This window comes from Rattus norvegicus, chromosome 10 (genome assembly GCF_036323735.1).
Source record: "Rattus norvegicus strain BN/NHsdMcwi chromosome 10, GRCr8, whole genome shotgun sequence".
Taxonomy (NCBI): domain Eukaryota; kingdom Metazoa; phylum Chordata; class Mammalia; order Rodentia; family Muridae; genus Rattus; species Rattus norvegicus.
This window is the reverse complement of record NC_086028.1, coordinates 62,724,815-62,746,616: the sequence shown is the minus strand read 5'-3', so window position 1 is coordinate 62,746,616 and position 21,802 is coordinate 62,724,815. Positions and strand designations below refer to the sequence as shown.

The following is a 21,802-nucleotide window of genomic DNA, read 5'->3' as shown; positions in this document are numbered from 1 at the left end:
TTTGATTTTTTTTTAAAATAGTAAGAAATTACTAGGATGCCTTTTTATATATTTACTTTCAGTTTACAGTATGTTAAGATTTGTTTCTGTCATACCAGGCAGTGATGGCTGACACTTAATTTAATCCCAGCACTCAGGAGGCAGAGGCAGATGAATCTGTCAGAGAAAACCCTGTCTTGAAAAACTGAAAAAAAAAAAAAAAAAAAGCATCTGTCGTAGAAAAGGTGTATTGAGAATGATGTGTAGTTTACACAACGGTAGAAGTAGGTCTGTTGGTGAGTATGTTAGTAGAGTCCCATAAGGGTAGCAAAACGAGTGTTTAAAGACTTATCCCTAAGTTTTAAATGATATATATAATTTCTATTCCTGTAATAATAATATGTATTTAACTTAAATACTGTTAGATTCCCTTTATTTTCAACAGTTTAAAATGGTTGGTGGCTGATATTAAAATGAGAGTACCTACAGGAAATAGTTATTTTCCTGGACACGGCCAACTATTATTTGAAATCTTATTATTCTTATGTATTTTATAATACTAAGTTAAAAACTCTTTGAGTTAAGATTTAGGATACTAAGGATGATGTTAGGCATGGTGGTACATGTCTTTAACTAATCCCAGCACTCAGGAGGCTGAAGCAGGTGAATCTCTATAAGTTCAAGGCTAGCCTGGTCTACACAGTGAGATCCATTCCAGCCAGGGCTACGTGGGTCTTACACAGCAGCAGCAGCAGCACCACCACCACTGCCAAAACCAAAACAAACAAGGGCGAGGCCATGAAAGAAAGAGGGGGAATGTGCTGGAGGTGCCTGAGGAAAGTGGAAAGGAGAGGTGGGAACTACTGGAGGAGTAGGAAGGGGAGTAGGGGTGCAATCGAGATTGTTTACATTATGAAATTGTCCAAGAATAAATAAAAGTTATTTTATTAAAGAAAAGGGGCGGGGGTGGGGAAGAGGCTGGAGAGATGGCTCAGCAGTTAAGAGCACTTGCTATTCTTCCAGAGGACCTGAGTTTGAGTCTCACCACACACAACCATCTATAACTCCAGCTCCAGGGCCCCCTCAAGTGCCTGCAATCATATGCACATACCCACTTGGAGACACACACCTGAACATAATTAAAAATCATTTAAAAATGATAAATCATTTAAAAACAGGAATTTAAGACACAAATGTTCTCATTTCATCTACTCTGTCCTAAAAAAATCCAAGGATTTGGCTAACAGTCAGATAATACGCTGTCACAAATGATGCCAATCTAAGTAAGAACCCAGGGCTTTATTTCTGCTCACCTAGGGTACTTTTAAAAGAGCCTTAACATGTCTGACACAGCCACATAATCATGGATGCCAGTGTAACTTGTGTTCTTTCACACTAGCCTTGAAGGCTACACATATCATTTCCTCTGTGCTTACCTCACAGCTTTTAAATATGACATTAGCTTTAAAAGAAGTAGTGAGGTAGGAAGACAAAATGCAAGTGGGTATGCTCGACTGTTGACAGGTCCGGAGCCTTCCCTCACAGAACATTTCCCTTCCCTCTTCATTTCATTGCTTGCTTCTGACTAATTCCAAAGTCACAGAGTCCTTTAACTTTCAAAACTAAATACAAGATCCATTTTCTTGTGTTTTAAACCCAGAAACACAATCTGAGCCAGCTTAGATTCTATGAAGCCTTCTCTCAAAAGAAATAAAGAAATAACAACAGTTATCCCCACACCCCCCAAAAACTATAACAAAAACCCCTCAAGTTTATATCAAGCATGGTGTCTCATACCTGAAATCTAAATGCACAAGAAGCTAAGGCAGGAAGATCACTGTGACTCTAAGGCCATTCTGAATGTAACTCTATCTGTATAAAACCCTAAAACCAGGGCTGCGGCTACACTAAAGCAGTAGAGCGTTTGCCTCCCGTGAGAGCGAGCCCCTGGCTTGTGTCCTTAGCACAGGGATACAACAAACAGCACCAACTTAACTTTCTTCCTGAGGATCTGGAGGCGTAGCCTGGAAAGGACTTGGAGGACGCAGAGCCTCTGCAGAACCCTGAACAGCAGGCTAGAACTCCAACTCATGGCAGTAAGTCATGCAGAGATCCAGCTGTGTTAGTTCAAAGTCAGATAGAACCCAGGGTTTCTACCATGAGGCCTGGCCTGAGCTGTGTGTCTAGAAGCTTAGTTTTCTTACCCGTGAGAAGTCTTGCTATGAGCAAGCGGAGTATGATTTCGTACAGGCAAATTCATGTTCACAGAGAGCAACAGGCAATATAGATCTTTAAAGTCTCTCTTTCATTTTATACTCTTTGCACATATTTCACTACTAGTAGCTAAACTGCAGATTAAGTTTGATTAAAGAATTTTCATCATTCTCCTTTTAAAGATATAGATTGTCATTACTAATCATATAATTTTTAAGTTGCCAAACAGTATTTGGGTATTTTAAATGAGCAGATAAAAAACTCTATCCAGATTTAAAAAGCACACGTAAGAATTCACCAGCTATTCTAAGCCCTTGATGTACTCTATTTTGCCACTATGCCGAGCTTAGCTAAGGCTATTTATGTGAAGGTTTGGCTTTTATAAACTTCATTTCTACATATTTTGCCTCAATTGTCTAGTATGGATCACAAATCTATTCCATATAACTTGTGTTACACCTGCTTTTTCTTTTTACGTAAGTGAACAGTAATGTCAAGTGGAAATAGTTGAGTGTGAACCCCTCCCCCACTCCCCATCCCCCAAAAAAAGTCAGCCAAGGCCAGGAAGAGACTTAAAAAAGCAACTAACCCCATTTACTATTACATGCCATGGGACAATTTACCTCAAGTTAGTCAGGTGCATTGGATTTAAAACAATGGTTTGTCTTATTTTTACTCTCCACACCTGACAGAAATAAAAGCTTAGGTTGGCTTATTTCCTTTGAGTATTCACATTTGGGGGGGGGGATACTCACCCCCATCTCTGATGGAGGATACTGAAGAAGCATTGAGAAAGCATACCCAAGCTAATTTTCAAAAGTTTTCCCTCCTTTACTTAAAAAAATGCCATTGACAGAGAGCATTGGTAGAAACTTATTAACACGACCTAGGGAAACTAGTTATAACAGTGAACACTTGTAATGCATGAAAGCCCAAACAAGAAGCAGCACAGCCTCTAAGGTAGCTGAGATTATTTTGATTATAGCTAAACTCAACTATTGATTTATTAAGACCCAACATTTCTAGCTTTCACTTCGGATGTGTATGTTCAAGTTCCCCTCCTTGTAATTTCTTCTACTCCTGGAGGTCACAAATCACCAAAGTTAAGCAAAAGGTTTGTATGGTTATCTTTGTCAACTTTTGTCACTTGGGAAAAGACAAATCAATCAAGGGCTGTCTACATGGGATGGTCAACAGGCATGTCTCTAGGAGACTGCATAATTAAGTTAATTGTTGGGGTAAGACTCAGTCCACTTAAGGTGGTACCATTCCCTAGGCAGGATGAATCCTAAGTTGACTTAGAATAGAGATATTGGGCTAAGCAAAAGCAAACAAGCAAGAAAGTGAGCATGTATGCATTAATTTTTCTCTGTTCTTGGCTGTGGATGTGATGCTACTATCGTTTGAAATTCCTGCCTTGACTTCCCTGCAATAATGGACTATAATCTAGAATTATGAGCTAAAACAAATCCTTTCTCCCACAAATTGTTTTTTGTCTAAATATCTTATCCTAGGGACATAAAGGGAACTAGAACATATATGTGCAGTTTTACCTGCATGCTTGTTGCGTCTGTGGCTGATTCGTGGTGTAGACGAGCCATTCCCTCGTGGTAGAAAAAGGGCAGCACCTTTGACAGTTAAAAAGCTCTCGCTGATGCTGTGAGGAAAAAGTTAAGAGAAACATTATTTAAGGAAAGTAAATAGGATGAAGAGACCCAGTTTAAGATTTCTCTCTCTTCCCTATGCAATGTTCCAACTTCATAGGGTGAAGCATGCCTTTAATCCTAGCACTGGAAGAGAGGCAGGGATCTGAGCTGGATGAGCTCAAGGCTACCCTGGGCTATAAAGCAAGTTCCATGCCAATCAGGGCCACTCAGTGAGACTGTCTCAAAAACAAACAAAATGACAAGGAAATTAAAATAAAAACAAAAGACAAATTAAAAAAACAAATTAACCCTCACAAACAAACAAACAAACAAACAAACAAACAAACAAAAAACTAACAAATCCAAGAGGAGAGATTACTTGCTATTCTAGTTGCTCACATATAGTCCTGCCTACTCTAAATGATTTTTCTTTTCTTTTTTAAATTTTTTTTATTTATTCATTTATTATATATAAGTACACTGTAGCTGTCTTCAGATACACCAGAAGAGGGCATCAGATCTCTTTACAGATGGTTGTGAGCCACCATGTGGTTGCTGGGAATTGAACTCATGACCTCTGGAAGAGCAGTCGGGTGCTCTTAACCGCTGAGCCATCTCTCCAGCCCTCTAAATGATTTTTCTAAAATAAAACTTAAGGTATTGTATTTAAATTACACAGCAGCAATTAAGAACAACTTTAAATAAATAAAAGGAAAGAAAAGACTCTAGAACTAGATTGTAAGGGTCAGGATCATGGGTCTATTGCTATGTGAGCAAACCTACATTTACTCTTCTATAAAATGAGGGTGCTATGAGAATCAGTGAATGCACCGACTTCTCAGGTGGTGCGTGGGCTCACAGAAGTAAGTCCTTAATAATTAGTTATTATTAGTATCAGTGATAGTGTTTCACTAGTATCCTGATAAGATGTAACATATTGTTTTCTTTTCCAAAATTAAATTTTATTTGTAATTTTTGTGGTTTTAGGCTCTTGGATAACACCCGGGGCCTTACATATGCTTGGTGCTTACTTCAGCACTGGTCTATGCTTACTGCCCAGAACTATTTATGTACAACACATCCAGAGTCTGAAAGAAAATACTTATTTTTAAAACACACATACATACACCCTCATTCTGAAGTATGAGCTCAAGACTTTATTTTGACTAAATAGAACAGTGGTTACCAAGACCTGCATAGAATAATGTGTGTGTGTGGGGGTGGTTGATAGGTACAGGTGTCTACTTGGATAGGACAAATAACTTCTAATACTTTATAGCACAATAGGATAACTATGACTGATTACAACTGTATATATACTTCAAATTAGCTAGAAGACTTTGAAGGTTCCTAATATAAGGAAATGATAGATGTCTGAGGTGATTAATGACAGTCGTCCTGATCATTAAATATAGTATATGGGGGTAGGTTCATGGTGGAGTGGAGAGATGGCTTACCATTGGTGAAGAGCACTTGTTGTTCTTACAGAGGACCTAGGTTCAATTTCCAGTTCCAGTTACAAGAAATTCAATAAACATATACAGGGTGCACACACAAGTATATAGGCAAAACATTCATACACATAAAGTAAAAATAAATAAATCTACAGAAGTAAAAATTGTATACAGGTGTACTGGCTGGTTTTGTGTGTCAACCTGACACAAGCTGGAGTTATCACAGAGAAAGGAGCCTTCCTTGAGGAAATGCCTCCAGCTGTAAGGCATTTTTTTTAACTAGTGATCAAGGGGTGAGGACCCAGCCTATTGTGGGTGGGGCCATCCCTGGGCTGGTAGTCTTGGGTTCTATAAGAGAGCAAGCTGAGCAAGCCAGGGGAAGCAAGCCAGTAAGAAACATCTGTCCATGGCCTCTGCATCAGCTCCTGCTTCCTGACCTGCTTGAGTTTCAATCCTGACTTCCTTTGGTGATGAACAGCAATGCGGAAGTGTAAGCTGAATAAACCCTTCTTGGTCGTGATGTCTTGTGTAGAATAGAAACCCTGACTAAGACAACAGGTATCAAAATATTACATTTTATCTCATAAATATGCACAGCTGTTTTGTGTAAATTAAAAAAAACCAAAAACCTAAAATTGTACTCTCAGTAAGTCGCATCTCCACACACACTGAAGAGGACTAGCACAGAGGCAGTGTGCTGTACTTCCTGGAGTTTATCTCCTGTGTTAACATCATTCATGTGGGAGGCTAACAGCATAGGTACAGAATTATTGCTTAGAATAGAAGATATTCAAAATTATAACTACAAATGGATATGATATCCCTCCTCTGAACTCTGAGGCCTCTCCTCACACCCGACCCACAGATCCATCTACACAGGCTGGGACAAAAGCTCAACAGTCACGCCAGCCTCGGTGTCTGTCTACCTCCCCACAATAGGTCTCTACTCCATTTGTGAATCCCTTGGGCTGGGTAGCAGGAAATACTAGAGGACGACAGAGGAAGAAGAGGTGGAAGGAGGATGGAGCTGAAGCATGTGGCCTGGAGAAACTGCAAGTGATAGGGATCCCTAGCTGGGGAGTAGGGGTACAGTGGTGGACCTGCCCAGTCTGGGCGCACAGCTTGTGTTCATTTAGTTTTCTTTGCACGGGCTTATCTGGGTTGGAGTTTTTATGGCAACAGGCTGTACTCTCAAACCTACCTTGAATTATTACACCCATAGCCTCTTAAACCCATCATCATCATGGCTTGTTCAAAGTTGCCATTTCCTTTTTTTTTGGGGGGGGGGAGTGAGTGGAGAGTGGACACAGGGTCTCTCTGTATATTCCTGGCTGTCCTAGAACTCACTCTGAAGACCAATCATGCCTTGAACTCAGAGATCCACCTGCCTCTGCCTCCCAAGTGCTAGGATTAAAGTGATGTACCACCATTGCCCGACATTTCCTTCTTGCACTATTTTTGCTTTGGTTTTTTAAAAAGTGACTTTATTGAGAAATTCACCTTTGCTAATTTGACTGGGTCTTAGCTACCCCTCTGGCTTTTGGATAGGATCTCATGTAGCCATAGCTTGACTATATAGCCAATGATGAATCGGAATGGATCCTCTTGTCTCCACTTTCCAAGTGTTGGGATCAAGATGTGAGCCATGATACCCAGCCAATAGCTCTTTAAGAGTAAAAGATAGTGTTGTATTGAACTGCAATCACTTTCCAACCATTTTTCTAGCATTACTATACTGACTTGTACACATAGTCAGAAGCTAAACGATGAATTTTTTGTTAAAAATTAAAGAGATTTTACTTTGCTTCTGAAGTAGAATATCACATTGCTCGGGATGGTTTCACTCACCCTACACAATTTTCAATAATGACTGTACTTCTCTTCTTCCTGCCTCACCGCTTTTGTGTTGGCATTATAGACAAGTGCTAATACACCTTAGTGTTTATTCTGTAATAAAAGCTTTTTATTATAAGTTGTCAAACAGCTGGGCATAGTGGTGAATGCCTTTAATCCCAGATCTCAGGAGGTAGAGGCAGGCAAATGTAAATTCGAAAATGGCCTAGTCTACATGGTAAGAACCTCTCAAACCAAACCAACTAACCAATCAAAAAACAAAACAAAACCTTTTAAACATATATAAAAGTAGTGTGCGTGTATGTATGTATGTATGCATGCATGCATGCATGCATGTATGCGTGTGGGGGTAGTGAGGTGGGAGAGGTGCTTCAAGGGTTAAAAGTTCTTCACTGGTCTTGTAGATGACTCAGGTTTAGCTCCTGAAGGCCACTATGAGCTCACAACTGCCTGTAAGTCCAATTCCAGGGGATCTAACCTCTTCTTGCTTCCTCAAGCACTTGTACTCACCTGGTACGCACACAAAATAAATAAATATTTTTTAAACTAGGAAGAATATTACAAACATATTTCTATCACATTCTAGCTTTAGTTCACAGCTAACTTTCTGTCTTCATCCCCTTTACTCTGTCTCTAGTGTAAATCAAATCCCAGAAAATGCACCAGCGATAAGCCTGTGGTAGTTAGTTCTGTTACCCTCTCGGCAAGCAGCCAGAGTGTTTTTAAGTATATCCAGATTATAGAAGGGCTGTGTAAAACTTTGTAAATGCCTCTTTCCTTCATATTTAAAAATGGAGAGCCAGCCTGTAGCTCGGTCTATGAGGCCCATGAAACAGCTTGCAGTGAAGCAAGTTACCTGTGACCTTATGCTGCCCGCCTCTTCTTGTTTACTATGAACTATCTAACCCTACTTCCTCTCTTCTGACTCTTCAGTATTTCAGGCCCCTTCTCAAGTAATCATCAATCCTCCACTTGATTCTTCTGAACTGTTCAGTATTTAAATCTGTTTTACTATCACCACCCCTCTTTTCCTTTATCCCAATGCATTTATCCTGTTGTCCTGTTTTGTTCTTTTCAGGATATTTTCATAAACTAATACATTTATTCATGTGTGTTACGGTCTACAGTTATCAGCACATAAGCTCCACAGATGCAAATCACTGCTCATCATTGTATCATCGGCATAGAAACCCTGCCAGCAACTCACTGAGTGCCCAGAAGATATGTGGTAATAAATGAACGCCTCCTAGTTTATCCTCAGCTGTTTGCACAGTTCCATCACTCAACACACTGGCTGCACCCATCTTTAATTTGCCCTTGAGAAGCAGAGGCAGATCTCTATGAGGCCAGGTCTTCATGGCAAGTTACAGGCCACCAAGGGCTATATCTAAGCATGTGATAGATTAATGGGTCATAACATTGTTTATGATAAATGAGTAGGCAGGCTGAATCAGCTTCATAATGCTCAGTTATGGTTCAATCTCATGCTTCAATAAAGTGGTATAAGACTGATAAAACTTTCGAGGTTGTAACCAGTCAGAGAGATTGGATACATTTTTAAAAGACAAAAACCATAATTTATAGGTTTAATTTTAAGAACCTGAATCTGTCTAGGAGAGGCTGCCCTGATTTTGTCTTGTTTGCGTCTGTAAATAAAGCACTGCTCTCTTGTGGTCTGTTGCACAAGCCCTGTCTCTTGTTACATCCGTGGTGTGCACATGCCTCTGTGTTGTGGACCAGTCTCACTGCCATTACGGGAACAATCTAAGACAAAATGTCTGAGTGACAGGATGAACAGGGTACACCACAGACAGGAAACGAAATTCACACTTCTGCCAACACAGCAACTGTCTGCTTTACTAAGTGCAAAAACAAAACAGTTAAATACTCTGCCTACTCACTAGGCAAAATTACCAGCTTTGGCCATGTTGGTTTCCAGTAAACAAAGCAGTCATCAGTGTGTACAAAGGAAGCACTTGCTGAGTGAGAGCTTAACAGCTGGGCACACTGCAGCCATTCCTTCTGTGAGACACAGTAGTTTTCTTTGACAAACAGTAGTCTAAACTAACTTCCTGGTTTAGGGAGCTCTGTATTAATGTTCTTTTGTTGCCCATGCTTTAAAGACTACCTATGTGCATTCTATGCATTGAACAGTTAAATGTGCTTTTCAACATGTATGCAGTGCTTTCGCAAGGGTAATGGTGGGGACAATTATCTTAATTAAGTTAATTCAAAGTGGTTTGGACTCCATAAATTCATGATTAGAAAGAACAAGGGAGTCTGGGGGACATGGCTCAGTCTGAAAAGTGCTTGTCTAGCATGCACAAAGCTCTGAGTTTTGAGACCCAGGGCTGCACCGACTGGCTGTGGTGACAGTAATACGAATTTGTAAAAACAGATCAGAGATCATACCTTATAGGACATAAGGGAAACCAGTCTTTCTATTTGGATCATTTGCACAAATATTGATAAATGTACAGCAGACCCAGCTGGGTCAGGCAGAAGACTGTCACTTAAGTGTGACAAAGGATCCCTGAGCATGACACTCAATGTATTCTAGATGACACATGCCATCCTCTTTATTCCATGGTCCTAGATAAAAGTCCTTAGCAGTCACAAAGGCAGCATACAGTTGGTAAAAGAGGGAGCATGGGTGAGAAGTGGATGACTACATCCTGTTATTCCTGAGTAAATTTTGGAAGTAAATCATGCTATCAAAGATGAATGGAAACACTACAATTTGTGGTTATTTAGAGTTTCATGAGCCTAATTAAACATTTTGTATCTGAATAAAGTTATGCAAATTTAACTTCACCTACTTCAGTGTGTGGTGAGAAGTCATCTTCCCAGAATAGGAAGACATCTAGTTATGACAGTAGTAGTGGTTTTCAAATAGCTGTTCGCAGATGAAGCAGATGTCGTTGTCTAAAAAATCTGTTCTGAGGGCCAGCCTGGTGGCTTAATGTTAGGTAAAGGTGTTTTGCTGCCACCCTGATAACCTGAATTTAATTCAAATACGAAGCTCAAAGAACTTAAAAATCCCTATGCTAAAAAAGAAAACTGACAGGGAAAATCCTTCTTGATCTTTAAATAAGGATGATAAAGCAGCGCTTAGAGGATTGTTTTCCGGGATTGGGGATTTAGCTCAGTGGTAGAGCGCTTGCCTAGCAAGGGCAAGGCCCTGGGTTCTGTCCCCAGCTCCGAAAAAAAAAAAAAGAGGATTGTTTTCCTAATGAAGGGTGACCATATCGCTGCTTCTCTCTGTCATAAATGACTGCTCATCAAGGGAAAGGCACTTCTGATTACACACAGGAAATGAGTTAGTAATAGTTAACCTGGCTAAATACTAGGCACTTCGTACTTCCTTTCACCTTTACAACACAGTTTACTATTTTTTTTTTTGTTCCAGTTTACTTTTAGACATTGGAGAAGCTAAAAAATGTCCAAGATCATATAGCAGTAAGTCACAGATTCAAGATCTGATGTGAACATCCCTACTCGAAAAAATTCTTCTGTTACTCTAGTTTTAGGACAGTATAATAGGTGAAATATAGTTTCTTTTCTACAGAGAATTTTAAAAGAGAATTTAAGAGTAGAGTGAGCAGGCTAAAGGTAACATAATGGCATACATCTGTCTGGGAAGTCAATCTAGTTGGGGGTCAGTCTAGTTGGGTTGGTAATTAAGAACTGCAAGCTCTGCTGGGAATGATAGTAGCATTTTAGCTGCAAAAATGGGGGAAAGAGCACTGTGTTCTTTGGGCAAACATTCCTTGCCAAACCCTTCAGATCAAAATCACTTCCTAAAGCACGGCATTTGTTAACTGGCAGTTTCTTCTCAGGCAAAGCACATAAAGGAGAAGTTCAACTAAGGCAAGGAAGAAATACTTAGCTATGCAGATAATGAAACAATCTTTGAGGAATGTGGCGGGTGCTCACCCTTGACCAAGCAAGAATGTTAAGCAACAAAGCCATACACACCTGGCCAAATGAGTGAATGTTGGTTGAATAAGAAATTCTGTTTTATAATAAAACATATATAGAAAGGAATGGATAATTTATGAGAACATGAATGTTTCAGGGATGGAAAGATGGCTCTGTGGTTAAAACCATTGGCTGCTCTTACAGAGGACTGGGGTAGCGTTCTCAGCACCCATATAGCATCTTACAGCCATTTATAATTCTAGTTCCAGGGGCTCTGATGCCCTCTTCTGGCCTCCTTAGGCACACACATATAAATGCAGGCAAAACACATAAAAATAAAAATTAAAAAAAAAAACTTAACAGTTTTTTTAAAAATAAAGTTTTAGTAAGTAGATGTAAAATTAAATAAAGAAAAAATAAAATTAAATGAAAGGATCTCTGGAAGAGCAGTCAGTGCTCTTAACCACTGAGTCATCATCTCTCCAGCCTGGTTATTTTCATATTTTAATGCCAGCCACTTGAATTTGTTCGGTGTTTTTGCCTGAGGCCAAATTTATAGGAACTTGGTTGTGAACTGCTGACCGTACACAGCATCACTACTCAAAGGTGAATTGGTTGTAGCTCTGTTAAAGTCAAATACACAGTTCAAGCTGCGGAATTTTTATCTTAAAGAATAATAATTATGTAAGGTTGGTGACTTCCACATGTACCATGGGATATGCCTCTTCAAACAAACACATGAATCTTTGAAAAAAAATAGGTAAGGAATACTCATGTAGAGGAAATTTTTACCTAAATTCTACACATTTCATACTTTACTTTCCTCTTCTGATAAGCTGTCCTTGCTTGGTACTTTAAACTTTAGATGCAAGAAAGACATTAGGGCAGCTGCTATCAATACTTAAATGAAGGCTTTTATGTCCCTACTGATAGTAGGGCACTTGTAGCTAGAAGTTTTAAGTATCAGGCCAGAGGCCAAGGGATCACACAGATATTAATGTCATTTCTTGTTGAAAAAACAAGGTGGGAAAAGACATTATACACTTCATGACTGCAAGAAACTCAGAAGCATATTTCTAAGTAAGGAGAAAAATGTAATATTGTATTCCTAAAGGAATCTAGATTACAATGGGAGAAAACAGAAATCCATGTACCATGCATTCCCCATTCCTACCACACACAGCCTAACACTGGTCAATTCTGGAAATGGCAAATCAAGTCTGAAAGCCATTCCCCTGGGACATTAATTCCCAGATACAGATCTATGAATACAAGTAGCAAGGTTATTTCTCTCCTTATCAACAAAAGCATATTATACCAGCTAACAAACAGATGAGCGTAGGCTTCTGTTCTTCTTGATTAACTACAACCATTAGGCCATTTCAATTCTAGCTTATTTTCCATCTAGACCAGTGGTTCTCAACCTTCCTAATGCTGCGACCCTTAAATACAGTTCCGCATGTTGTGATGACCCCCAGCCATAAAATTATTTTTGTACTTCATAACTATAATTTTGTTCAATCTGTGGGTCGAGAACACTTTGACAAACCTCTAGCTCCAAAAATATTTACATTGCAATTCATTACAGTAGCAAAATTACAGTTATGAAGTAGCAACGGAAATAATTTTATGGTTGGGGGTCACTACAACACACGAGGTCAAAGGACAACGTTTCTGGAATCTGTTCTCTTATTCCATCTTGTCTCTCATTTCTGCTATGCTTCCTACTATAGGCGATCTGGCCTGGGGGTTTCCAGGAGATTCTTCTATCTCTGCTTCCCATTTCATGAGTGGAGGGGTTGTGAATGAGCACTTATGTGGGCTCATGTGGCAAATACGCACTTTCACCCACTGAGCCATCTTCCTGGGCCCTCTTTTTACTTTTATTTTGAGACAGTATCTCGAGGATGCTCACACAGGCATTGAACCCATGCTTCTCCTGCCTCAGACTCCTGATGAGCAGAGGTAAGAGGTATGTACCACCACACTTGGCTACTATTTCTTCTTTTGTAAACTCTATCAAATGTGGACTTGGTGGTCCTCTGAGGGGCTGTGAGGGAATGTTGTTTATGTCTGGCCTGACAGAATCTTTCCTCTGGGGCTAAGAATATTAAGCAAGTGAACCGAAGGAGGTCGTATTGTAGGGTATGGTTATATTCACTGTAGTGAGTGGCAAATTCCACACTTGTTTGCTTTTCCTCCATGGCCTTCCTAGAACACCCTTGCATTTAGCAGTTCGCAGAGCTTGATTCTTTAGACCCCACATATCTGCTAAGTGTACTCTGACAGTGTCCAATAAACATTTGGCCTAAGATAGGTTAAAATTAATTTCTGAGTTTGCTACATACTCCCAAGTATCAACTGAAGCCAGAGAATCTAATCATTTGCCACAAGCAACACAGCTTATTACCAATAGAGACAAGTTACTAGGCCCCCATGTTACCTGACACCCAGGATGTCATTTAATTTCTTAGATGTTATTATCACAGCATATGTTTCTGTTCTAATAGTTTGAAGCAAGTAACATTTAAAAATCACATCTTGGATGAAGAAATGACTCAATGGTTATGACTGCTTGCTGCCCTTGCAGAGGGATTTGATGGGTGACACATAAGCACCTCTAACTCCAGCTTTGGAGCCCTGACACCCTCTCTGGACTCCACAGGCACTCACACACACTTGTATGCATGCATATACATGCTCACACATGTAAATGAAAAGAAATCTTTTAAAAATGTTAAGATATAAAGAAGCAAATTACTACAAACAAAACAAAACAAAATGTACAAAGTGTGATGGCCTGTGCCTATGGTCATAGCTCTTAGGCTAAGGCATGAGGATGGAAGCCAGTCTGGGTTAAAGAAAGATATTTTCTTAAATAAATAAAGCAAAACCAATCAACTAAACCCAAGCCCCAGATCTAGTCAGTTTGTGTACACAGAACAAAGGTGGGACTTGATAGTAAAGTCTCATTTGCTGTTCTGTTTGTCAAGCATTCTTGGAGTTCAGGTCTGAGTGGGAAAAGATTGAGATGTCCTCCCATGAGTTGCTCTAAGTTACTCTAAGTTGCTTCTTTTCTCATCAACAAATTTCTCAGGTATTAAAACTGACTTTAAAAAATACTAAGCCTCAAATCTGTCCTCAAATCTGTCCTGTCTAAAAGAAATGCAGAGACAAAGACAGAGTGGAGACTGAAGAAATGGCCAATCAATAACTGGCCCATCCCACGGACAGGCAGGCACCAATCCCTGACGCTATCAGTGATATTCTGTTATTTTGCAGACAGGAGCCTAGCATAACTGTCCTCTGAGAGGCTCTACCAGCAGGTGACTTAAACAGATGGAGACACCCAGAGTCAAACATTGGACGGAGGGTGGGGACTCTTAGAGAAGAGTTGTGGGAAGGATTGAAGGCCCTGAAAGAGTAGAAACCCTACAGGAAGACCAACAGAGCCAACTAACCTGGACCTCTGGGAGCTCTCAGAGACTGAGCCACCAACCAAAGAGCAAACACGGTCCTTAGCACATGTGTAGCAGATGTACAGTTCAGTCTCCATGTGGGCCCAACAACTGGAGTGAAGGTTGTCCCTAAAGCTGTAGCCTGACTGTGGAATCTGTTTCCCAACAGGGTTGCTTTGTCTGGCCTTGGTGAGAGAGGATGCACCTAACCCTGCAGAGAGAGTATGGGCCAGGGTTGGGGGATACTGGGGAGGAGGCATCCTCTCAGAGGAAAAGGGGAGGGAGGTTGGAGGAAGAGACTCTGTAAGAGGGGGACTAAAAGGGGGGCAGCATTTGGGATGTAAACAAACAAATACAAATTTAAAAATACTAGTTATTAAAAACAAAATGTCAGCAGGATATGGTGTCACACACCTTTAATCCCAGTACCACAGAAACAGAAGCAGGTGAATCTCTGAGTTTGAGGCAAGCCTGGTATACATACAAGAGTTTCAGGTCAGTTAGGGCTACACAGTGAGACCTTGCCTTAGAACAAAATACAACCAACCAAAACCCCCAAGACACCCCCATCCCAAACCAACATAAAATGTCAGGAAGACTATGAATGAGGGCCTTTAAATGAAGGCAGGTAAGACTACCATAAGAGGAAAAGTGGATGGTTACTCAGTCCTTGGATTCTTTATGGTATTCTAGGAGACTAAGAATGTTTCTTTCTATATATTACCTGACCACATACTCATTTCATCTCTTTAGAAAAATTGAAAGCATTTAGCATTTGGCTTACAGTTCAAAAGAACTACTGAACATGGAAGACCAGAGTTGGTACCTATAGAGCAGGGCTTCATATAGTAGCAGGTGGGCCCATTTTATACCTATGTGCGACTAGCATAGATCTAAAATAATTTGAGTTCAGGATGGCAAAAAGGATGTATGTATTCTTGGATTCCAATCTTAGACTTAGCAGTCTGGCTTCCAAACACTTCCCAGTTTGAGTTAAGACCAAGTCCAGACCTGTGTATGACACACCCCTGTTGCCTTGCAGTGTCTACCACACAAGGCTCAGCTTCAACCCTGTCTCTAGCATCCAAAAATAATGCTCCTAAACAATATAACCACCACAAAAACCATAGACTGCCCATGAAAGCTGCAACACAGAACAGGCCTTAGACTTCTGGTGACTGACAGCGATAGGGAATTATTATTATTATTAATTTTTTTGAGAAAGTCTTTCTTCAAGATGAGAAGTTATGCTGGATAGTGAGGGTACAAAACTTTAATCCCAGGACTTGGGAGGCAGATCTCTGAGTCTGAGGTTAGCATGGTCTACAGAGTAAGTTCCAGGACAGCCAGGGCTACTCAGGGAAACCCTGTCTTGAAAAACCACCAAGAAACATAATGACATAGGTAAAAAGTAACTTAAATTAACTGAATAAAGGAACAATACAAACCAAAAAGAGCAGCACCCATGGCAAGCTACGTACTAGCATTTGAAGACTACGTGCATGCATGCATCAATTCATTCATTTTTGATTTAGCTATTGTTTTCCCAGTACTACAAACAACAGAGCTGCAGCAGGGGGATTGCAAGCCAGGCTTTCAAGCATTTGGTAAAGAAGTCAAACCCTGTTTTCAGCCCATGCCTTTCCTTTCCATTGGAAAGGTCTCCTCTAGGCTTCAGATCATGTGTTTACTGTTGTCACCTCAGCATCCTGGCTACTATCACTTTCTTTTTACCCCGACTTTTATTACAATTTAATGAGACTTTATTGTTAATAGAAAGAAATACTCAACAACTTCGCCCTTAAACTTCTCATCATTCCAAATTTCAAAGCCCCTCACTGAGGTTCTTCAAATAGACTCCAATTCCTAAGTTCCTCTGGCAGACATGAAATCTTGATGGACTTGACCTCGGAAACCCAATTTCCTCCCGACTTCCATGTTTTCACTTCCTCTTCAAGAGAACTTCTGTTCTCTTGATTCCTAATTTTCCCCCCTCAGGCTACCAACTTCTTTTTGACTTTTCTTTCCTAACCAATATGATCTCTCGTTGTATTTCCCAACCATTTTCCCTAGAATTCAATCTCCTTGCTCCCAAATTCTTCTGCAGTTTAAAATTGTACAATTATTTATTACCTGTCAAGCAAGTAAATACCTTGTCTAGTGTTATTTTTCACTGTTGTACACAGGGCCTAGCACTAAGTGAACATTCAATAAAACTACATATGTCTCTGCAAGAGAAAAGAAGCCTACCACTGAAGGAGATGATAAAGCCATGTCTCTGCACGTCACAACACACTTCTGGATTCAGGTACACGATAGCAGAGATGGCAGCAAAAACACTGAGGGAATTCAGTTGGTACTTTACACATTATGACAGCTCCTCTCTCCTTCCCTTTTAACCCAAACCTTCCTTGCTCCTCTGTACCCCACTCTCTACGTTAACCTGCCTATGACAGAGCTGGAGGAGGGAAGCTGTTGCGATCTCTCTCAACTGCTCCTCTTACCTCAAGACTTACTGCCTTTCTTCAATGAGAGGGAACGATATATCCTCTGTCCTTGATTCTATTCGCACTTCCTAGTTTGTGCTTCTTCTGATTGCTTCTTCCTCCCCTAGAAAGACTGGACTCTTACATTCTTAAGACACATGCACAAATGCACGCACGCACGCACGCACCTACCTTAACAAAAACTTTAAAAAGAGGTCTACAGCTGCTGTGCACTTTCCTCCCCTGCTAGTCATTCTCACTACTCACGCCCTCTTGCTTCTGCCCTATCACTCCTGTGAGACTCTACCTCGTCCGAATATGACAGACCCAAAGGACAGAAGCTATGGGCATTCGCTTCAACAGCCTCTTTATTGAATACCTGAAATACAATAATCTCTATCTTCTTGAGAGTCTATTTACAGATAGTTTCTAAAGTAGGACACCTTCTCTACAGCTCTCTGGAGCATCCCACTTCAGCATTTTGTTAGCAATACTGACCTACCCTGCCCACTGTATTTAAACCATAAAGATGGTATTTTGAAAATAAATTTATCAAAAAATCATGGGCCGGCAAGCTTGTTTATGAGCTTCCCATCCCATGACGACCTGAGTAAGATCCCTGAGATCCCCCTGAGATTGTCCTCAAATCCTCATAAGTGTTCCTGGTATCCAAGTACCCTCCCTGCCCACACAAGTCAAATAAAGTGTTGAAAAATAGAATTTCTAGCTTCTCTTAAAAATGAGAATATTTGAACAGAAATATCTAGAGTCCCTTCTAATGCCTGGCCAGGGCTAATGTGCAAGACTCCACGTAATGGAGCAGTCTTCTGAGGCAGAGGTGTGGCTGGAAGTATGGCTGGCTGATTTGGGAGATAGTAAGGTATTGGTGGAATGCAGGGGTCAGCACTGAGTTTTAAATGATGACCTCAAACAAGGAGGAAAGGGCAGGTTTCTAAAGGCTTCAGTCTCCTGGTGATGACCGTAATTCATCTTCCCATGAGCAGAAACTTCTGCTCTTTTGTTTTCTTGAGACAGGGTTTCTCTGTGTAGCCCTGACTGTCTTGGAACTCTCTCTGTACACCACACTGGTCTCCAATTCAGAGATCCACCTGCCTCTGCGTCCCAAGTGCTGGGATTAAAGGAGTGCACTACCTTTGCCTGGCTGAAACTTCTGCTTTTAAAATGCAATGGGCATTTCTTTCAGTCTTTACCTTGCTCAACCATTTTGATTAAATCACTTGGAAATGTCATATTATGGACCTTTTTGTTTGCTTGTTTTGATTTGTTTGAGAGACAGAGTCTCACTGGGTAGTACTGATGGGCCTGGAACTTGCCACCTAGAATAGGCTGGCTTTGAACTTGAAGTGACACTCCTGCCTCTGCCTCCTCGGTGAGAGATTACTGAGATGTGTCACCATGCTTGGCTCCATTTAATACTGACAACCTTTTTATTTTTCTTTAAAACTCCTTTATTATTCCTTATACTTCAGATTATTCCTTCATAGTCTCATTCCTTCATATATCAAAAATATTATTTTACGGCCAACTCCTTAAACTATCGTATCTTCTATGATTTCATTATCTCTGTTTTTTTCTTCTTTGCTTTTTATATACTCTCTTGGATGCCCTCATTTAATTATGGTCATCCTCCTGTATGCTCATAATTTTGGATTATCTATTATCTATTCATGCACAAAGCAACTTTAAAGCCCTGAGGTCTAACATAACACACTAGCATTTATCACCTGCTAAGATTACAGATGTACACAGACATGTGCTTAGTTTTTACTGAAAAGTTACATTACCACCTTGGTTGAACCCCCCCCCCCTCCAGAGATTTTATTTTATTTACTCATGGCTAGGTACTGTACTGGAATTTCTGAATTTCCTTTCAGGTAGTTTGTGTGTGAGAAAATATGACTTCTGTATGTTCACTTTATATTCTGCAACTTTTCTGAATCTGTCTAGTCCAAATAGTTTTCTCTCTCTGCGCGCGCGCGCGCGCGTGTGTGTGTGTGTATGTGTGTGTGTGTGTGTGTGTGTGTATGTGTGCATGCATGTTCTACAGTTCTTTGAGGGTCAGCAATTTTGTGAAGTCTTCAGGTTTTTCTACATAGGAGGTCCTGTCATTGACAAACAACAGTCTTATTCCTTTCCAATTCCTTCCTCCCATTCATCCTTCCACCTAGCTGCTCTGGTTAGGGTCAATTAACTTTTGTAAACAGTATTATTAGTGATAATGATGACAAAGAAGGAGAGGAAGAAAGAGAAAAGTGAAAAATAAAGTTCAAAGAATAACTGTTGGGTTTCCTTGATGTCCAATCTACAGTGTTTAACATTTAATTAATTTTGAAATTCACTAGAAGTTTGTTTTTGAGACAGTAGCACCTTGTGTAGATGAAGCTGACTCTGAAGTCACAGGGATCTGCCTGCCTTTGCCTCCTGGGTGCTGGGATTAAAGGCATGGACTACTTACTATACCTACCTTGAAATTCACTAAAAATACATTTTAAAATAAATTTATTAAGAAGCAATGACACACAACACACCATTCTCCAGGGCCAGAGACTTCACCAGGTTGGGTCATACAGTAACGAGTTACTTAGGATTTGGAAGGAGAGAAATCCAAATCAAAGTGATCTAAGAGTAAATGTAACTTTCACAGAGTTTTAAGCGGTTTAGAGGGGGCAAAAGTTAAAATGTGTATCTGTTCCAGTGTAGGAATGAATTCTACACCAGCTACAGAGATTGCTTTTCAGTCAGTGATCTAGGCTCAATCACCTACTCCAGGGGTAACTCGGGCACAGGAAAATGTAAGGATTAAAGGGGAATGCTTTCAAACTAGTTTTAATACTAAAGGCAACATTTAACATGATTAATAGGAAAACGTCACATTGTAACAAAAAGCTAACGAAGTTATATATAATTTATATAGGTCTCTTAAGCCTGGAGGGACCCTATTTATCAAAGGTCTGCCTTTAATCATTTAAGCTGGCTGAAGGTACTCAGTTTGTGTTTTAGCAAAACAATGGGAGACAGTGCTACTAGAGTTTAGGAGCAGAGACAAGCAGATCTCTGTGAGTTCAAGCCCAGCCTGTCTACATAACAAATCAACTAGGGCTACATAGTGAGACCTTGTCTCATGAACAAAAACAAGATGTGGTACATCCTCTTCTCCCATGCTCCTTAAACAAGTAAGGGATAATATACAACACAGACATGAATTTTATCATTATTAAACAGAAGACAAAATGTGAGAGGCATGGATAGCAGCCAAATTACAGGTTGAAATAGGATTATTCAGGTATGGGAGAGTTAATTACAAATACAGCCAAGGATAAAAACTTAGACTTAAAAAAATGTAAGAAACATCAACTGTACAAAACACTGGACTCCACAGCCGCATTTGCACAGATGCATTTATGTGCTCTGACTGCATATGCCCACCACCTCCTATCCACCTTCCTTGCTCCTGTATCCCCTTCCTTTCTCCACCATATGGATACAATTTATTTTTATTTTATTGTTTAAAATATGGCTATCCTGGGATGGGCATAGTAGTATGTCTTCAAAAGGTAATGTAATTTAACAGCAGTTTTGAATGTTAAAGAATTTTAAAATTCTATACATATTATAATTTTTTTTCTGAGATCGGGTTTCTCTGTGTAGCCCTGGCTGTTCTGAAACTCACTCTGTAAACCAGGCTGGCCTCAAACTCAGAGATAGCTGCCGTGGCCTCTTGAGTGCTGGGACTAAAGGTGTGTACCACCATTCCCAGCCAGTATCTTACTCTTAAAACTAAAAGTTGGTGGTGGGATGCAGAGGTGGCTCAGTGGTTAAGAGCATGTACTCTTCCAGAGGTCCTGAGTTCAGTTCCAGGCACCTATGTCAGGCAGCTCACAGCTGCTGTGATGTTAGCTCCAGGGCAGTCCACTTTCTTCCGGACTCTGAGGGTTCCTGCACACATGCACACACACCCACACTCATATACATAATCAAGCAACAACGAAAATATTTAAAAAATAAGCAAGGCCTTACTGACAGTACTGATAAGATACAATGTCCTTTTGTTAACTCACAACCCCAAACCAAATGAGAATACCAGAACCAGGGAAAAACAGGGAAGTGGTTGTATGATGAAATAGTTGAACTTCTGCTCAAGAAAAACTAGGTTAAAAAAAAAAAAGCTATGTGTATTAAAAAATGGGAAGAACAGAAATGGTTGTCAGGCAGGCTGTGTTTTTTTTCCCCTCTTTTTATAAAAAAAAAAATTAAAGTTTTAATGCATTTTCAGTTTTTAAAGAAGGAAAAAGAGAAGGCGAGAGGAAGGAAGGAAGGAAGGAAACTAAGCAAGGCACTGGAGGAAACAGCACCGTGGGAACAGTCAGGCACACAAACAGATGTTCTGCGTAAGCTACATTTTAGAGACATCTGCCTTTGTGCAAGACTTGAAAAGTGGAGCTGTGGTCAACAAGTTTTTCTCTGCAATGAGGGTGGGGCTCAAGGGAAAGTGAGCTGTGAAGAAACCAACAATTACAACCCAAAGGGCAGAGAAATACAAAGTTTTTAGGTTAATGCCTGTGTTTATTGCCTATCTCTGCCCAAGATGCTTTCCATCAGCCATGTTTACTAATAAAGCAAGGAAGAACTAAAGCTGCCCTTGTCCTTTTCTTTAAAAACTTTTATATTTATAATTGTTTTGTATGTATGAATGTATGTATGTATGTATGTATGTATGTATGTATGTACGTATGCATGCATGCTGTATGTGTGCGTCATGTTTGGCACAA

The 21,802-nt window shown here is 40.1% G+C and overlaps 1 protein-coding gene across 4 annotated transcripts in view; it reads right to left on the bottom strand.

The window, feature by feature from the left end:
* Positions 1 to 21,802, bottom strand: part of Ssh2 (slingshot protein phosphatase 2) — a 252,070-nt gene that overhangs the window by 60,841 nt on the left and 169,427 nt on the right. For all 4 annotated transcript variants that reach the window (XM_006246905.5, XM_039086021.2, XM_039086022.1 and 1 more), the window contains one exon: positions 3,747 to 3,850. In XM_006246905.5, coding sequence (XP_006246967.1) covers positions 3,747 to 3,850 — 104 coding nt within the window. The remainder of the gene's footprint in view (positions 1 to 3,746; positions 3,851 to 21,802) is intronic.